Raw genomic sequence first — 17,375 nt, forward strand, 5'->3', positions numbered from 1 at the left:
TTTTCAATATACGTGATCAAACCTCACATGTGATACTGATAACAGTAACAAATATACAACAATTTGCTTTTTAAAAAATTATTTTGGTTGCAACACTTTAATAATGTCGAAAGCAGACAGAAGCTATGTGACTTACATTAGTGAGTGGCATGGCGGGGGAGCACTGCTCTTCTGACCCCTGGTTGGTTACGTTACTGCCATTTACTGGGAGGCATATGGAGAGGGTGATGAAGTCATGGTCCAAACACACCAGCAGGAGCACCAGATTAGCTCCTGTGGTGCATTTGCACCATGCTGACTATCCTACCCTATCCTAACTGACTGGAGTTCAGATGAGCAGCAACACCTGACCCCACTGTCCACTACTTGTGACTAAATTCACATCCTAACTATCCATCTTACTTCCCCAGATATCCTGTCAACTGTAAAGTTCCATCCTAGCTGCACATACTAAAAACTGGTTCTTCATGAGGGAGTCACTCTTGGTGGTAATGTCTGTATGAGCCTCATAACCAACCACCACTTTTGAAGACAGGCCCAGGCTCTCCTTGTATTACATGCCTGATGATGACCACGTCCGAATTCTCCACCTCCCGGACCCAGATTGCAATTTTGTCTCCCTTGGTTGGCGACTGCTCCACAGTCGTCTTCACTGTAGACAGTGGAAGCATTTTAAGTATCATGACAATGTGATATTGTGACACAGTGACCAAAGACACTGTGGTGTGGCTGCCAATGTTGCTGTATTCTCTAGTTTCCGGTGACACTGTTGTCTTTTCTGCTTTGTTGATAAGAGTTCAAATTATAATTGTACTACAAAAGCAGGACTTACGTACCAGAAAAGTGGAACTGTGAGGGATTCTTGAAATCGACACATTTCAACAACAACAACAAAATGCTATCTGAAAGATTGCAGATGAAGAGAAAGGAAAGATAGAAACAGACTGCAGTACTAATCGGCTATCATGCACTTTTGTTGGTGGTGCTAGTCTACTGCCAGCATTGATTTTATTTCATTCATTTTGTTTTTAAGACTGCGGTCCTCAAAACATCATGAGATGAGATAGGCACCAAAATTACAGGTGTATAATTATGATCTTTTCAAGATTCAAAACATGACATTTAAGATGATCTGCTCTTTTGTTGAAATATAACAACGATTATGATATAAAAACCCTGTAGGCAAGTCATTGTATAGCCTCAGAGTTTACGTCTTGAAAAAGAACTCTGTTATATGGCCCACTATTCTCCAGGATTAGTCTTTTAATAGATCTGAAGCGTGCCGGGAAAACAGCTTTTCCCTATGGCAAAGTGCGTGACAGTTCCCTTTCCTTTTCACCCTCAAACCAAATCTGTTGACTGTAGGGTTAGAAATGCTGCTGGCAAAAAGAATTTCTATTATTGTTACATACAAGGAGGCTATAATGGAGTTTTTCTCGTAGCAAAGGTTTCATTGGGCGAAAAATGTCACATCGGAACTGTAGTGAAAGTAAAGATTCAGACAGCATGTATGCTCCACTCCAGGGAGAAGAGAGTAACTGTAGGACCTTTCTCCTGTTTGACAGCTTCAGTGATTGCATTAATAAAGGCATCCAAGATGTGGAAGGATATGCTACAGGATGCAACATCACCAACTGCACAGGGCACTTGTGAGTACTGCATTGCTACTGGCCATTTTTACTGAATTTGTCAGATGAGTGAATGAAGTCACAGAACCTGTAGGGGCTTGTGCATAGCACTGGGTTTGCTTAGGAGAGACATATATTACGGAGAGCACTCTTGAGTGTTTCTATAGTGCTCTGCGATGGCTTGCTGCATATTGGGTTCTCTCTTTTTTGCTTTATGGCGATTTGTTTTAAGGTTGCCGAATTCACACATGTATGTTATGCAAGGGCTTAGGTAAACAGAACTGATGTGCCAGGGTGTTAATACAAAAAAGAAAGAAAGAAAGAAAGAATTCTGCATGCCATGAGAGACCAACTGCACTATTCCCCTTTTTGACTTTCCAGTTAAAATAAACTGCTTGGCCACATGACTCATTATCCTTTTCATTGGCAACAGACAATAATACTTTAAAAGTTGATGTGATGTGATGTGCTGTCTCAAGGGGGACGCAAACAAATAACGTACATCACTGGACTTTGTATGAAAGTTGGGCATCTGTTCCAAAAGGATACTAGCATATTATCCATTTAGAAAATAAGTAGAGTTGTATCAAGTCCTGGGATAGCTCAGTCGGTAGAACATCAGACTCTTCATCTCAGGGGTGTGGGTTTGAGTCCCATGTTGGGCAAAAGCTTCCTGCATTGTAGGGGGTTGAACTAAATGACCCTTGGGTCCCTTCCAACTCTACAATTCTATGATTCTTTGAAATTGGTGTCCCTCTGCTGACAAAAGTCTTATTGATTCAGAGCAGCCTACCACCAGTGGAAGAGGGACTGAAGCAAACTTCATCAATTCCCTCTTTCCACTGCAACTCACTTGTTCTGAAGGGTGCAATCCTTTGACAGAGTTTGGCTTAGCATGTTGTCCAGACTCCAGCAAACCATGAGCCTGACTTTGAATGAGATGCTAAGACAAACCATGGCATAGCTCACTGCCGTTCCGCAGCCACAATCTCCTCTCTGGATCTCACACCCTTGGACATTGACATTAAACCATGATTTGAAATAGCAGCACATGCCAGCTGAGCCAATATGTTGAAAGTTTTCTAAAGAACGTATCAAGAAGATCATCATGGGGTATTTGAAAACATATTTTATCACAGTCACTAATGTTTGAGAATGACTTTCTAAGCAAAGAAGATTTGGAACCCAAGGGACAGGAACAAGCTCCTTATTTACAGGCTGTCTTCTCTCAAGCATCTTTGAAAGCATTAGCTAATTATGCACATTGATAAACACTAACAGAATTGGCATGTGATCTAAAACTCTGTTCTCCCTGTACATTGTGGATGGCTTCATTGATTTTGCTAACATAATTGCTAATTTAACTGGTTGAATCCAAAGAATAATGTGATCCTTTGGAACCTTGGCATTAAAAAGCCAAAACCCAATAGAAGCCAAAGAATTTAGCTGCTGTAATCTCATATTCCTTTAAGAAATCCAACTGCTTATTGCATGTTGTTTTCTGGCCTTTGCTTTGCAAACAGACAAGCTCAGTTTTACCACGATGATTAAACATAACAAATAATTTAAAATGCAGTTCATGTCAGCCAATTTCTTTTGAGTAAATATGTCCCTTTGCACCTGCAACCTCAGCTTTATCTCATTTATGCCTTTGATTCTTGTCAATATTTTGCCTTAAAATGTGAGTCACCCTCTTGTGCTCCTTTCCCAAACACAGTGTTGGTAACTTCTCTTATCTTGTTGCAAATCTCCCCATTGCCAAGTTACTGAAACTCCACAGCCTACATTTTTTAAAAATCAATCAGATTCACAGCAGGTTTTTTTTTTAATAAAACAAACAAACACAAAACAAAATGAAAACTCTTACACTACAAAGCTGCAGGAGAAAGGACAAAATCAAGGAAAGTGTATAGAAAAGCCCAATTTGTAAAAGGGAAAGATCCCAATATAATGAAGGTCTATGTGTGTACAAGTGAAACTAGATACAGTGGTACCTTGGTTCTCGAACTTAATCCATTCCAGGAGTCCTTTTGACTCCTGAAACTGTTCAAAAACCAAGGTGCGGCTTTCAAATGGCTGCAGGAACTTCCTGCACTCAAGCAGAAGCTGCAGAAGCTGTGTCGGAAGTGCAGCTTCCGAAAAACATTCATAAACCAGAACACTTACTTTTGGGTTTGTGTCGTTCAGGAGTCAAATTGTTTGACAACTAAGCCATTCGGGAACCAAGGTACCACTGTAGTGATCATTAGGAGATCACAGGTGCTCAGTCAAACACATAGTAGTAGGTTCAATGGCTCAAGTCTGACTTGGTATAAAGCAGCATCTTCTTTCCAGTGCAAACAAACCCAGGCCATTCTGGCTTGTATCCAACAAAGTTGTTACTCAAGCAAATGAACTTTCCCTCCTAATCTGCTCCCAGTGTACTCCGCCTCCTCCTGCAAAAAATATCTGCTTGGGGTTTCCCCCCAGCCCTCCAGGATAGATTGGAAGTGTTGTAAGGGGTGGGCAGGGGGAGGAGAGAGAGGGAATGTTCCACTGCCAGTAAATTTTAAAATCTATTTTCCCCCCTTGAGGTTGAAATCCCTCTCCCTCAAAAAATAAAAAATACCACACACACAACAGAACTCTAGGCAATATGCAGCACAAATCTAATCAACAATAAATCATTTCCCTGACAAGCTCAGGAGAACTGGGAAAAGTTGATACTGGCTTCTTTATCCTTCTTTATAGGGAAAAAAGAGAGGAAAAATTCATTATGGAAACAAAGAGTATGACATTCTTTTTGTCACCTCTTGATGATAGCTAACAATGTAATTTGTTGACTGCTACTGGCTTAAGTTAACAGCCAGCCTAGGATAATGAAAATCAGATAATGAAAGTTCAGGGAACACAAAGTACTTATTTTAATCCCCACCTGAAGCAGGTTTCCATCTAGGGAAATGAATAAATTTCATACACAGAGGAAAAGTTCAGCAAAATAATTTCTACAAAATATATCTAAGATCTTGGCAGGAAAAAAATAGATGAGCAGTCAATCAGACTACAAAGCTACAATTTGGAATGCATATTTCATAGTGGTACATATCATCTCCATGGCGTCAGGTTTTCCCGTATTTCTCTGGATGCCATCTACATAATATTCCAGAAATAATTGTTTTCCTTAAAGAAACCATTGATGTATTTTTGCTACTCTTGGCCCTTAATGAACAGCCCTCCCCCCCCAATTGATCTAGGAAGCTGGCAATGAACACTGACCTCCCACTCTACATTGAGCAAGTGATATCTGGTTTTACGTCTGATCTCCTTCCCTCCTATCTTGATATGTAGTCTACTGAATCTGCTCTGGTATGTTTTACGTTTTTCTCTGAGGTTTCCTAAATGGCATTAGTGGCAATTATGGTAAGTAGTCCAATAGCTGAAATTGCAAAGCATTTGGCACCACAGCTTAGCTCTTTGACAAGCTGCTTTATTTTATATGTCTCCACCCAATCTTTCTTTGAATGATTAATTAGGAACTGAGCTATGTTGCAAAAACACTGTCCTATGTATCAGCAAACTCAGCTCTTGACACGATATATAAATAAACCTTGTAGCAGGGGTGGAGGAAGGGGGGTGCGGGCTGCCCCGGGTGTCACCACTGAGGGGGGTGACAAAATATTGGGCGGCACGCACCGCAGGGCCTGCACCGTGCCCAAGCCACATGTCTCTCCTGGAAGAGACACGGTGGCTTGGGCGCACACAAGCTTCACGCTGCCCAAATGGTTCTCCTACTGCCTCCCCCCCCAGCTGTAGGGTGGCTGAGTGGGAAGAGGCAGGCAGACCCCGGAGGCCCCGTGGTGCACCCCGCCCCTATAGGCAGCTCACCCTGCCGCTGGGCACCCTGCCCCTGGCGCCCAAGCCGCTTCCTCTGCCGCTGCCTTGTAGAGCAGGAACTTCTAGATTAGGTGGTTTGCTAAATTAGAGCTGCTATGTATTTCTGAAGTCTGTTGAACGGAGCTTGCTAAAAAACGACGAGGTCAGCATTTCTACCAAGGCAAAACAACAAGCCCTTAAAGCTACATTTGAACCTTAAAGACTGACAGACATGGAGCATAAGGATTTTGTTTTCAGCATACCTCCAGGATTGCATTCTGAATTGATGTCGCTTTCTCTCCGAGGACATGAATCCCCCGCCCCAAAACCCAAACAATGTTTTGGTAGGCCACAAAAGAAAATCGCACTTCAATTGCACTGTGTGAAACTACATAAGACATTTCCCAAGAGGGATGTGCAGATGAGAACTAAATCAATGTTTTGGTTTCATGTATTACATTATTTAATTTTGCCCTAACATGAAAAAGGTAGTATAAACCCAATTTACATGATAGGAAATGTGTTAAAAGAAGAGATTTTTGCATTTCCAGAAATATGGTCTCTTCAAGAATTGCAATTCAACAAAACATGCCGTATATTTCATGCTAACGGCACATTCATGAATTAGATTACAAATTGCGTGTGTTGTGAAGTGAAATGTTAATTAGCTCTGTTAAATGAGACAGATATTCAGGACGTTTAGGTTTTGTGCTGTACATCCTAGGTCTCCAACCTATTTGCGTTTGTGACTACAACAGGAAATTTAAGAAAGTATCATTTGCACTGCCACAAAATGGCTGCTGTAAAACTACAAATCCTACCTAGTTTAATTGTACATACACACTTCCCTTGTTCTAGACTCTTTTTGGAATTACATGTTTTGTTCTAACACAATGTCTGATTAGCTCCAGAAAAATCTCACAATATCTGGACAATAGTTATAGAGAAGTTATGACCCCAAAGCCCAGCAGTGAAGATGACACTAAGGAAAGGCTGCCATTCTACCAGCTAAGGAACCAGACTGGATCCATGGCTCTGAGTCTAATGCTGGTGATGGGGAAAGCACTGAACCTGGGAATGGCAGGCAGGTACTAGTGAAGCAGATGTCATAGCATCAGGGCTGTCATAACACAGTACTGGAGCCAAGACCCTCACAGACACCTTCCCCTGGGGGAAGGGAACTGAGTGCCTCCTGCAGGATCCTACCAGTCGAACAGCTGCAAGTGCACCAGGCAGTGGGGGCCCTTGGCATCTCAAATTGCAGTGGTGCCCTGTGCAACACCAGAATCCGGTGCCCCCCATCTCTAACTTTCCATCGGATAGAACAGTTGCAGTGCAAGCTGCGGTATTCCAGAAGCTCTATGCCCAGTGTAAACAAACTGGTCATGCTCCCCTAGATCTGCCTTTGACAGCTTACTTGCCATGCTGCTTTGCCTCATGGGCTCCTTTGCAGGATCAGTACTGGGTGATATGAATTCAACCTCAATCCCAGCCCCACATTGCAAAGGTTCTGCAGCCAAGGTAGGGACAGGATCTCTGCCTCCTCCTTGCCACCTCAACAAACTCTCTCTTCTGTCTCTCTGCCATCCCACCCTACAATGTGTACACTTGCTCCCTTTCTATGGGAGCAAAAGGGATTTCATGGACTTGGTGGGCAATGAACCCACATTCACAAGAAAGAACTTAGACATGACTTCAGTTGAGAAGTAGAAGCTTGTTTCAGCAGAGTATGAAGCTACAAACCATCGAAACCCATAATGCACCTAGCTGGATTTTGAAGTCTTTCCATTTCAGCCACAAAGCTACAATCTGCCTTTCAATCTTGAAGAAATGTAAAACATGTTTTGGTGGTTCAGTTCTACCCAGGAAGGAAAAAGGAATGCTGAACAGAAAAACAACACAAAAATCGCAAATGCATGCACAGGTCTTTTCATGTACATGGTTCCATGTACTGCCTAATAAATAGAGGGAAACATGCACATGAAAAGCCTTGTGGATGCATTTGTGATTTTTGTGTTGTTTTTCTGTGTTGTTTAACATAAACATGTGCCCATGTTAATGTTTTGTTCATATGCAAAATCTATCAGCAAAAACTCATGAATAAGTCAGTTAACTCTTTACAAGACTTTGGACTCCAACCTCTAGTAAATAAATCTAGGCATTTAAAGATCAGGCAGATGCTTCAGTTTTTTGTTTTTTTTAAAAAATAATATTTATTACTTTTAAAACTTACAGGAAAAAAGAGAAGAAAAAAGACAAGAAAAAACAACAAAAGAGATAAAAAACAATACAATATATAAACAATACAAAACGCAACCTTAACACATTAAACTAAACAAAACAAAACAACAACAATTTAAAAACATACATCATACCATTTCAATACTCTATCTTTCATTCCCTTGTTTCATTGACCTCCTCTCACCTCCCTTTTTGTATTCCACTTCTGTTAATTGTTTCAGCAATTCCTTTCCATCTTTCTCTATTTTTTGTCATATAAATATCTTAACATATTTTTAACCTTATTTTCCATTAATGCTAAAGTACTTATTTATGCTTAACTCCTTATAACATTTCTACTAAAGCCATAAAATTTCATTCCAACATTTTTCTAACACTCATTAATTTTACAGTATTTCTATATATAAATTTTAAACTTTTCCAATCTTCTTCCACCATCTCTTCTCCCTGGTCTCGGATTCTGCCAGTCCTTTCCGTCAATTCCATATAGTTCATCAACCTGGAGATCTTCTATCCGAGGCTCTTAACTCTTTTCCAAGTCCCTTCTGCAGGTCTTCTTCATATTCTTTGATGCTGAAGAGCAGATCTCGGGGAGACTCCAACCTAACAATGCTTTTGTTCCTTCTCGACAGGTCAGCCAACTTTCCATAGTTAAAACTGAGGTCCATATAATATTTCAGAACATGTTTCAAAATTCCTCCAAATCCAAAGGCCCCCACAACTCCAATCACCTCCAGACCCAAATCCAGGTCCCGACGGTCAATAAATCCCTGCATTAAAGGATCTAGCCAACTTTCCATCTCCAGTCCAAGCAGGGCTCCGATCCTCAAAATCTGACTTTTTCTATATTCAATCATAAAAGGCCTCAATTTATAGTCCTCAATTTGCCTCTGTAAGGCTGGGGCCCCCACTTGTATTACTTTAGGTTCAACAACAACAACTTTCTCCTTCGTCTTCTCCCCAATTTGTCCTGTCGAAGTAGATTCCTGTGTCAAATCCTGAATAATTTTTGTATTGATGTTCACTTTTTGTCCCAAGTTATCAATTTTAGTAGTCATAACATCCATCTTCTTGTGGAGCTGTTCCAGCGAATAGCTTATCTTACAAAATGCAGTCACTAGGGCTTCTTCTGTCGACATTCTTAAGTGGTCCAAGGTCAATCTCTAATTCTCACAGTTTCTTATCTTGCAGGTGGAGATTCCCCAGCTCCACTCTTGTAACAGTTTCTAAAGCTCCCTCTAGAGGGAAACAGTCTCCACTTGTATCAATCCTTTCAAGCACAGTTTAAGCAATAAAATTAGTTTCAATTTTCAGTTACTTTTCCTCCTTTTTAAACGCAGAAGAGGACAATGGAAACAATATATTTCTCTTATTTAGTTAGCTGTCAACATACGTTCTGTTCACAGTCAATGAACTCTCCCAAGACGTCAATCTTCCTGGCAGCCCGTTTCCAGGTTCAGAGCGGTGGTAATTTGATTTTCATCACTCTTTCCTGCAGGATTACTAGGTCCAAAATTCCCCCCTCTTCCCCTGCTTCCAAGGGGGCTTTAATGATTTTAACCGATGGAAATTTAATCCTTTACGAAAGGCTTTCCAAGACTTTAGCTTGCAGCGTCTTTGCTTCAATCTATTTACAAAAGAGGAAGGCGGACTTCCTGTTTGAAACTTTCCCGTTTCGGTGCCAAATTAAAATGTTTAAAGATCCAATTTTCCATTCTACTCACGGGTAGTTGTTTAAAGTCCAATTGTCCACAGGAAAAAGTCAGCGCTCTCCGGCAACAGCAATGCGGCTTCACTCCGTGAAAGAACCAGTCAATTCAAAGCACTGCGCCACTCACCCCACGTCGCTCCGGATCCCCAAAACTGGGTTTCCCCGCGAGTACGGGAGGCGCAAAAGGTGCCAGCCGAATCCCACGTCCACAGGCTTCTCCCGCCTGTGGTTTTTAGTGGGTCTCCGCCTTCACCGTGGCAGCCAGACCCTGATTTCCACGGAGCGGATCCTCCTGATCAGAGGAATTCCGCCATTGCCGGAGGCCCTAACCCGGAAGTCCCAGATGCTTCAGTTTTTGTTGCTGCTGCTGACAATGACTATAATTACAAGAAACTTCAAAACAGGCTGAAAACATGATCAGGAATGGGGATTAGCCAGGTGATAATATTACCTAAACATTTCCACTAAAAGGAACCAGAACACACCTCCAGTTTAACCTTCCAGAGCCTGTGAATGTTCCACCTGCCTGATTCAGTGCTACCCCTGTGGAAGCAACATTATCTGTACAAACTGAACACCAAAGCAGAATGGTGATGTTCAAATTTGGGAGAACAATTGAATTTATTTTCTCCTATCTTCCCACTGGGATGAGACTACGGGAAATATATAAATCTGTCATCTGAAGATTTCCCCCATTTAAACTATTTTATTACCATAAATCTCACCCAAGCACAGCTTTATGACAACTTTCTTTTTCTTACATAAATTGTTCATGTTATAGGGCTCATTTGAAAGTGACATCCAAGGTGAAGGTCCTTTCTTATAAGCCCTTTTCATCAGACAAATCCCTTGCTTTTATGGGTGCAGATATGTTCCATGTTCCTTTTCTTTTAATCTTAGTTAACTCCATTTCTCAAAATATTAATAAGAACAAGTGTACACTAGTTTACACTAGTATACAAGTATTTAATATTGTAGTGCATTTTTTTCAATCCCTGAAGAAAAGCAAATGGAAACTACATCCTAGAAGTCTTGTTTGGCCACCTATGGATTGCTATGACAGTGGCCCAAGTTCATTTCTTCCAGTCTCCATTAAATGGCATGTCTGCTCTCTGCTTAAATGTAGATCTGTTAGCATCAAGGGTTTCCTTGATTCCAATGACTCTGTTACAATAAAATGATTTCCCCCCCTAAGTGCTATCACTGAAAACAATGTGGGGATCTTAGATTCAAGCTGGGTTTACTGCTGTTCAATTTATCAACAGAGATGGCAAGTCTCTAGGCCACACTCCAATCTCAAACTGCGTCTTCTCTTGATGCTGAGCTTCATGTTAACTTTGAATTCATGGTGAGAATACACTGCTTCTGTTTCCACTTTCCAAGCCAGTGTTTGTATATTCACAGTAGTCCACCTTCCCTACATTTTTATTTTTATTTCTCTGGTGTTTCTTTTGAGCTGTGGGAGAATCGCCTGAACAGAAGACATTCATAGGCAAAAAAATATAATTGGGTTGCTGCCCATGTGCAGGAATTAAATAACAACCCAGAAATTGGATGAAACATTAAGACATGCATGATATCATTGCTATCCTATGTTGGGTCATAAAAGACTTGGATCCATTATTTGAAGGAATGCCTTTCCTTATATCACCCTGATGTCTTATAGTTCCATCAGGGACACGGGTGGCGCTGTAACCTAAACCACTGAGCCTCTTGGGTTTGTCAGTCGGAAGGTTCGCAGTTTGAATTCATGTGACAGGGTAAGCTCCCGTTGCTCTGTCCCAGCTTCTGCCAACCTAGCAGTTTGAAAGCACACCAGTGCAAGTAGATAAATAGGTACCATTGCAACGGGAAGGTAAACAACATTTCTGTGCACTCTGGCACTCATCATGGTCCTCTATGCGCCAGTAGCAGTTTAGTCATGCTGGCTACATGACTTGGAAAGCTGTGTGTGGACAAACGCCAGCTCCCTCGGTCTGAAAAGTGAGACAAACATTGCACCCCATTGTTGCCTTTGACTGGACTTAACAGTCCAGGGGTCCTTTACTTTACCTTACCTTATAGTTCCACCACATAAGATAGAACTTTTTCTGTGGTGGTACATTGGCTGGGAAATTTCTTCCCCAAGATATAGCTGCTACTGACATTGCTTATTTTGGGGCGCTGCCTAAAAATATATTTTCACCAAGGCTTTCTTAGGGAGCTGTTTAGTTAGTTCAATTATGCATTAATATTTATCCTAATTTCTCTATATAATAAAAATGTTAATGTCATCACACAAGCCGCCATTGGAGGTTTTGGAGTGCCTCAACACAATCCTGGATTTGCGTGAAATCAGGGTTGGAGAGAAGGCAAAAGACAAGGCAGCTTGCACAACAGCAGAGGTCATGGCTTAGGAGCAAGAAGGGATGGACAATGAGAGGGGGAAGTGGTTTAAAACAATGGCAGAAGTTAAAAAGTCAGTAAAAGAGGGAGCTGAGAGGGAAATGGTGGATTTAAACAAAGTCAGAAGTTTGAGTAAAATACTATGGAATTTTTGACGGCTCTGCATCCTTTATCTTTACATGAAGTAGCTGGAATGGAAGAGGGAGATTTGAGCACAGCAAATAGAGAGGGACACTGAAAAGGGAAAAAAACTGGCTGCTTCAAACAATGGCAGAAATTTGAGTAAAGTGAGGGTGCAGCAACACTGAGAAGAAAATAGGGGGATTTCCATTTTCTCTTGTGGCTATTTTATATTGCCATTTGTTCTTAAATTCTTCAACTTTATATTGTAAGCTGCCTTGCGGATGCTTGATGGAAAGGTAGGCTAGAAATGTTTCTGTCAACAAATATTGTGACAACTGATTCACACAAGATGAATTATACTGTTGTCAGTGAATCCCTCAGACAAATTATGTATTTCACTTCCTTGATGCCATGGCAGGTTGGTTTGCACAGGCATAAGTGCACTGTTGTTTAACTGTGCTAAAGATTAATTCTGCCAAAGTGCAAACAGTAAAAGAAGCCAAGCAGTGCAAATTTACTTGAGTGATTGTAAACTATAGTTCTGCCTCCAAGCATTAACAGGGAACAAAGTGGTGAAACATGAAAGTGCCACTTTTTCAGTCATTTTGCAAAGTATAACCTTACTTTAAAAGCTTCAGGTTGCCTTCACACTGGCACAAACAAGCAATTGCTAGAAACATGTCATGGTTCTTACCATTGGTTAACATCTGACAAAGGGTATGATTTTAACCTTTCAGAACAGATGTGTTAACTAATGCATAAAAATGGTTGTGGAGGCAGGATGCTGCACTTACATCCTGATACTGAACTGCAGTCGGCAAGTATCCATGTGGGAGACTGTGCATATACTTCTTTCTTTGACAGAAAGTAGTTTGATTGAAATATTATCATTTTTGCTTTGCTTCCAAAGGGCAATGCATCTTCTGTTAACAACGTCTATTTGTGTGTGAATATTCTGCTAATATATTAAGGCAGATGTAAGAACAGCTTTGCTAACAGGATGGTGCTGAAAATAGAAACCTTACAGAGACACCCCCCCTCCATATTACTATCTACAAACTAGCTTTTGCAACAGAATAACTGGATTACACTTTTGTTTGGACAAACAGCATTTTATTTTCTTCAGAGAGACTAAGCAAATTAGACTGCTGAGCTAGTTGGGTCAGTGTAAGCACATAAGCATGTGGAGCAAAGAGGAACAGTGTTTCATTTGTGTCATCATGGCTATGCTGAGCAAAGAGGAACAGCATAACAGCATAGTTTGCTCAACATAAGCTAACTAAAGAGTGCTTAACAGAAGTTCTGCCAGCTATAAAGGACAGGCAGGAAGTGACAGGCAGAATTTCCAAGCACCTTGGTTTCCCCAAACTAGGTCCTAGAAATATATTTTTAATAGGTAACAAAAATTAGCATGCTTCTGCAGCCGTCAGGACTTTCCACATTGACAGACTTTTAGGATACTTTAGCACAATGTGAAAATGGCCCTTTGGAATGTCTTGCTCAAAACCATGAAGAGGTTTTGCAATAGCAATTAGAAAAGACACAGAGCCAGAATTCCCTCTGGATTTGGATTTCCAGCTGTGCCACTCATTCGCTTCCTTTTCCTGGTCTAGACAAATCCTGTTTCTCTCCCTCGCTCCCTCCCACTGGGGGTAGTAAGAGAAACCTACAAAAGAGGGGAACTTTGACATCACTGCCTTCAAAGTGCAGAAACCGAATTCCAAAGTCGAGCAAAGGGAATGCAGGCAACCTCACCAGATAGGAAGGAAAATCCATCCTCACTAGAGCACAGGAAAAATAAAAGATAACAGCTCCCTCTTGCCAGTTTGGAAAGATGCTTCTTCCTTTGTATCAAGCTATTTAAAGCTTTTGCTTTGTCTCCAGAGTTGAGAACCCCTCGAGTGTCTTCTCTCGCTTCTGATGAAACACTTAAAAGTTCAAACAGTATAAGCCACCTGGTGTCACTTTTGGTTAAAGGCAGAAGCGAGGCAGTGGCGGCTTCCAATCATGTATGCCTGTCTGTTGCCAAGCCCTGCTCATGTATATACATATATTATGTCTAGTTTTATGTTACCTATTTCCTGGCATCTTCTCTAACCTGGAAGGCACACATGTTGTTTCAGCTTGATGCTTTTTTTGTTGATGCAGCATGGAGCATCATTACTTGATAAGAAGAAAGGAAACTTGATGGTCCCTTTTATTGCTGAACATTTTTTTCCCTCTTAAATCTCATTTCCTTGCTGGTCAGGCTCCATCTTTATGAGGCTGAATGACAACCACTTATTCCTGTTTGCAATGTCAAATATATGTGAGGTTTTCAACCAAAATGTAGACGCTCTCCACCTCCAATGTTTTAAAAATGCTGATGGCTTAATGTTCTTAATGTCAGAAGGAAAATGCAAGTGTTCCCTTGATCTCATGGATAGTATCCTGTCCCTCATTCCTCCCTCAAATACTCACTCTTCTCAGCTAGAAGGGTATAGCACTTCTTCAGCACAGCCCTCAAATAATCTCCATCCACAACACGACCTGAACACCATTACTCGAATAACAAGACCTACAAAACGGGCCCTTTCAGGTTCAACTGCTTTCGGCCAGAGAATGACCAACAACTCAAAGGTCATGCAGCTGCCAAATTTCAATGAGACACTTTCCCTAATAAATAGAACAACCTGTGAATCTCAAGTCCAGCATCAGGACCTGACATCCTTTGGCAGCTGATAGGGCCTCAGATCTCTAGCAAAACCCAACACTAATGCTTAGACCCTCTCAGTATGTCGGCATTAAGGGATAAACTAGGAAGTAGAACTGAAGAGTAAGCCAGAAGTCAGGACTGAAGAGCAACTAAATAATAAAGGAACAATCAAATGCTCAGGAAGATCTTGTTGGGAAAAAGATCTTGCTTGGGAAAAACTAATGGTGCTTCCTGTCCAGGAGGTTCCACTAGTCAGCTTTGGAGGGATCAGTCTTGGGGCAGAGTATACTAAACTACCTTAGGCAGATGCTGCAATGTGAAGTTCAGTAGCCTGCCACGTGGGGCAGCTGCACAGAGCTGCACAGAGCCTGGCAGCTCTTAAAACTGTTAGCAATCATAAGTCATCACTGCCTTTAAAAAGAATCTTATATTTATCATGCTTTAATTTTCACTCTTTCTCAGCAACCTCAGAAACCTGTTTGGCAGAAAGCTGGGACAGACAGACAGATGATAGACAGAGTGTGTTCCCACCATATTGCTAGCAAACAGATGAGAGGGGAGCTTTCTCTTAGAGGAGGACATGCTTGGTGACATGAGCTGGTGTGCCTGGGTATGCTATTCCATGCAGCAAGAAAAGCCACCTGGCTGCACTCTTTCTCTTGCCCTTTACTCAGCCCCTTCTTAGGGGCAAAGGATGCTGCCTTATATGGGGTCAGGCCATTGATATTGACTAGCAGGGGCTCTTCAAGGACCCAGTCCTACCTGGAAACGCCAGAGACGGAACCAGGGACCTTCTGCATGCAAAGCAGAGGCTCAGCCACTCAGCTATGGCCCTTCCCTATAAATGTGGGAGCAGACCTTCAAACCTGTGCTTCAGGGTGTTCATGTTTGCGATTACCTAGTTTCAGCCTAGAGACAAACAGCAGATATCCATAACATGAATCCACATCACTACAGTCGTACCATGGGTCCTGAATGCCTTGGTACTCGGACATTTTGGCTCCCAAACGCCGCAAACCCAGAAGTGAGTGTTCTGGTTTGTGAACGTTCTTTGGAACCCTAACATCTGATGGGGCTTCTGTGGCTTCCAATTGGCTGCAGGAGCTTTCTGAAGCAAATCAGAAGCCGCGCTTTGGTTTCCAAATGTTTTGGAAGTCGAATGGACTTCTGGAACGGATTCTGCTCGACTTCCAAGGTACAACTGTATTCACAAGTATGTTTATATTTACAGATAGGTAAGTACATTTGGGTTAACATCAATCACAATTCAAGTAAAAACATTGATAAGAAACAATGCATCTAAAATTTCTCTCCATCGCTCACAGAAGATGACGCATACAACAGTTTTACCTTCTCTCTAAACTACTCTGCACCAATTACTCTGTAAAGACTGTTATTGCCAGTTCTGTGACTGAGCTATCATGTCAGAAGTACACATTGTAAACATATATGCACTGCATGGTTGTGACAATTCATGTAAAGTGGTGGAATCCTGCCAGCTATGAATGGATAAACCCCATTTATTTCTCTGAGATTTATGCTTGAATAAGCAGATGGTACATTGCCGCCTAAAGTTACAGAACCCAATTTTTACTAGAACAGAAGATGATAGGGATCATTATCTTTTGCATCAATCAAATAGGTGCTATTTACCATGCTTCCAATAGAGAGAATTTTTCACAAGCCTTCTGCTTATAAATATACATCCATCTTTGACTTGAGTCATGCTATGCACCTGAGTAGTCCCGCACCTTCCATTTACTTTTAGCCCGCCTACCCCTGGTGCTGAAATGAGCTCATCAACCAAACTACTCACCTTTACTTTTCACCTTGGGAAATCTTGAGACTTTTTTTCAGGGGTGGGGATGGAAGGAGGGGGGAAAGAGTCAGGCACCATCATGAAGATAACATCTAAGAACAGCACTCAAAGGTGCTGCTCTTTAAACCCAGTATTCATACCTCAGAGACATTGATCCTCCCCTCTTGAAACGAACACGTTGTGGGATCATGAGTGCAGAGGTTTCGATATTTACACCAGTGGCAACGAAAAGCACTGTTCACACAAGACAGGCACCTGCCAAGAAAGGAATAAAGGACCTCTAGGTTTCAGTCTGGGCAAGTGTGTTTATTATTGACAAATGTATAATTATTACCGAAGAGCCAGTTAATGATACTATTGACATATCAACAAAATTTATGGATGATAGAAAGCTCATTAAACATTTACACATTTGGTTAACATAATTAACCCTTAAATATGATTTACTAGGTGAATATTTATTACATTCTTGTGTCCATGATATTGCCACTTTTTCATTTTTAATGTCAGCCTTGACTGCCAAATGTCTTTCTTCCTTGCTTCTAGCAAGTGTCAAAATTTAAAATCAACAGATGGGCAGTGGGATTGCAGAATAATGTGAAATTATCTAAATAAAACTTAAGAATTAAGAAAAAATAATGTTTCTGCACTGCAGACCTATGCTGACAGGCCTACGCCAATGATAGGACGCAATAGTAATACAGTGGTAGCTCAGTTTAAAAACAGCCCTGTTTACGAACAATTAGGTTTACGAACTCTGTAAAACCGGAAGTAATGTCCTGGCTTGCGAATTTTACCTCGGTCTAAGAACGGAATACGAACAGTGGAAGGGCACTGGCAGCGGGAGGCCTCATTAGGGAAAGCGAGCCTCGGTTTAAGAACGGTTTCGGTTTAACAACGGACTTCTGGAACAGATTAAGT

The 17,375-nt window shown here is 41.4% G+C and overlaps 1 protein-coding gene across 2 annotated transcripts in view; it reads right to left on the bottom strand.

Annotated features, from left to right (window-relative positions):
• Positions 1 to 17,375, bottom strand: part of PLXNA2 (plexin A2) — a 404,642-nt gene that overhangs the window by 143,382 nt on the left and 243,885 nt on the right. For both annotated transcript variants that reach the window (XM_083617292.1, XM_083617291.1), the window contains exon 9: positions 16,595 to 16,709. In XM_083617292.1, coding sequence (XP_083473418.1) covers positions 16,595 to 16,709 — 115 coding nt within the window. The remainder of the gene's footprint in view (positions 1 to 16,594; positions 16,710 to 17,375) is intronic.

The sequence above is a fragment of the Podarcis filfolensis genome (genome assembly GCF_964270895.1).
Source record: "Podarcis filfolensis genome assembly, chromosome: 6".
Taxonomy (NCBI): domain Eukaryota; kingdom Metazoa; phylum Chordata; class Lepidosauria; order Squamata; family Lacertidae; genus Podarcis; species Podarcis filfolensis.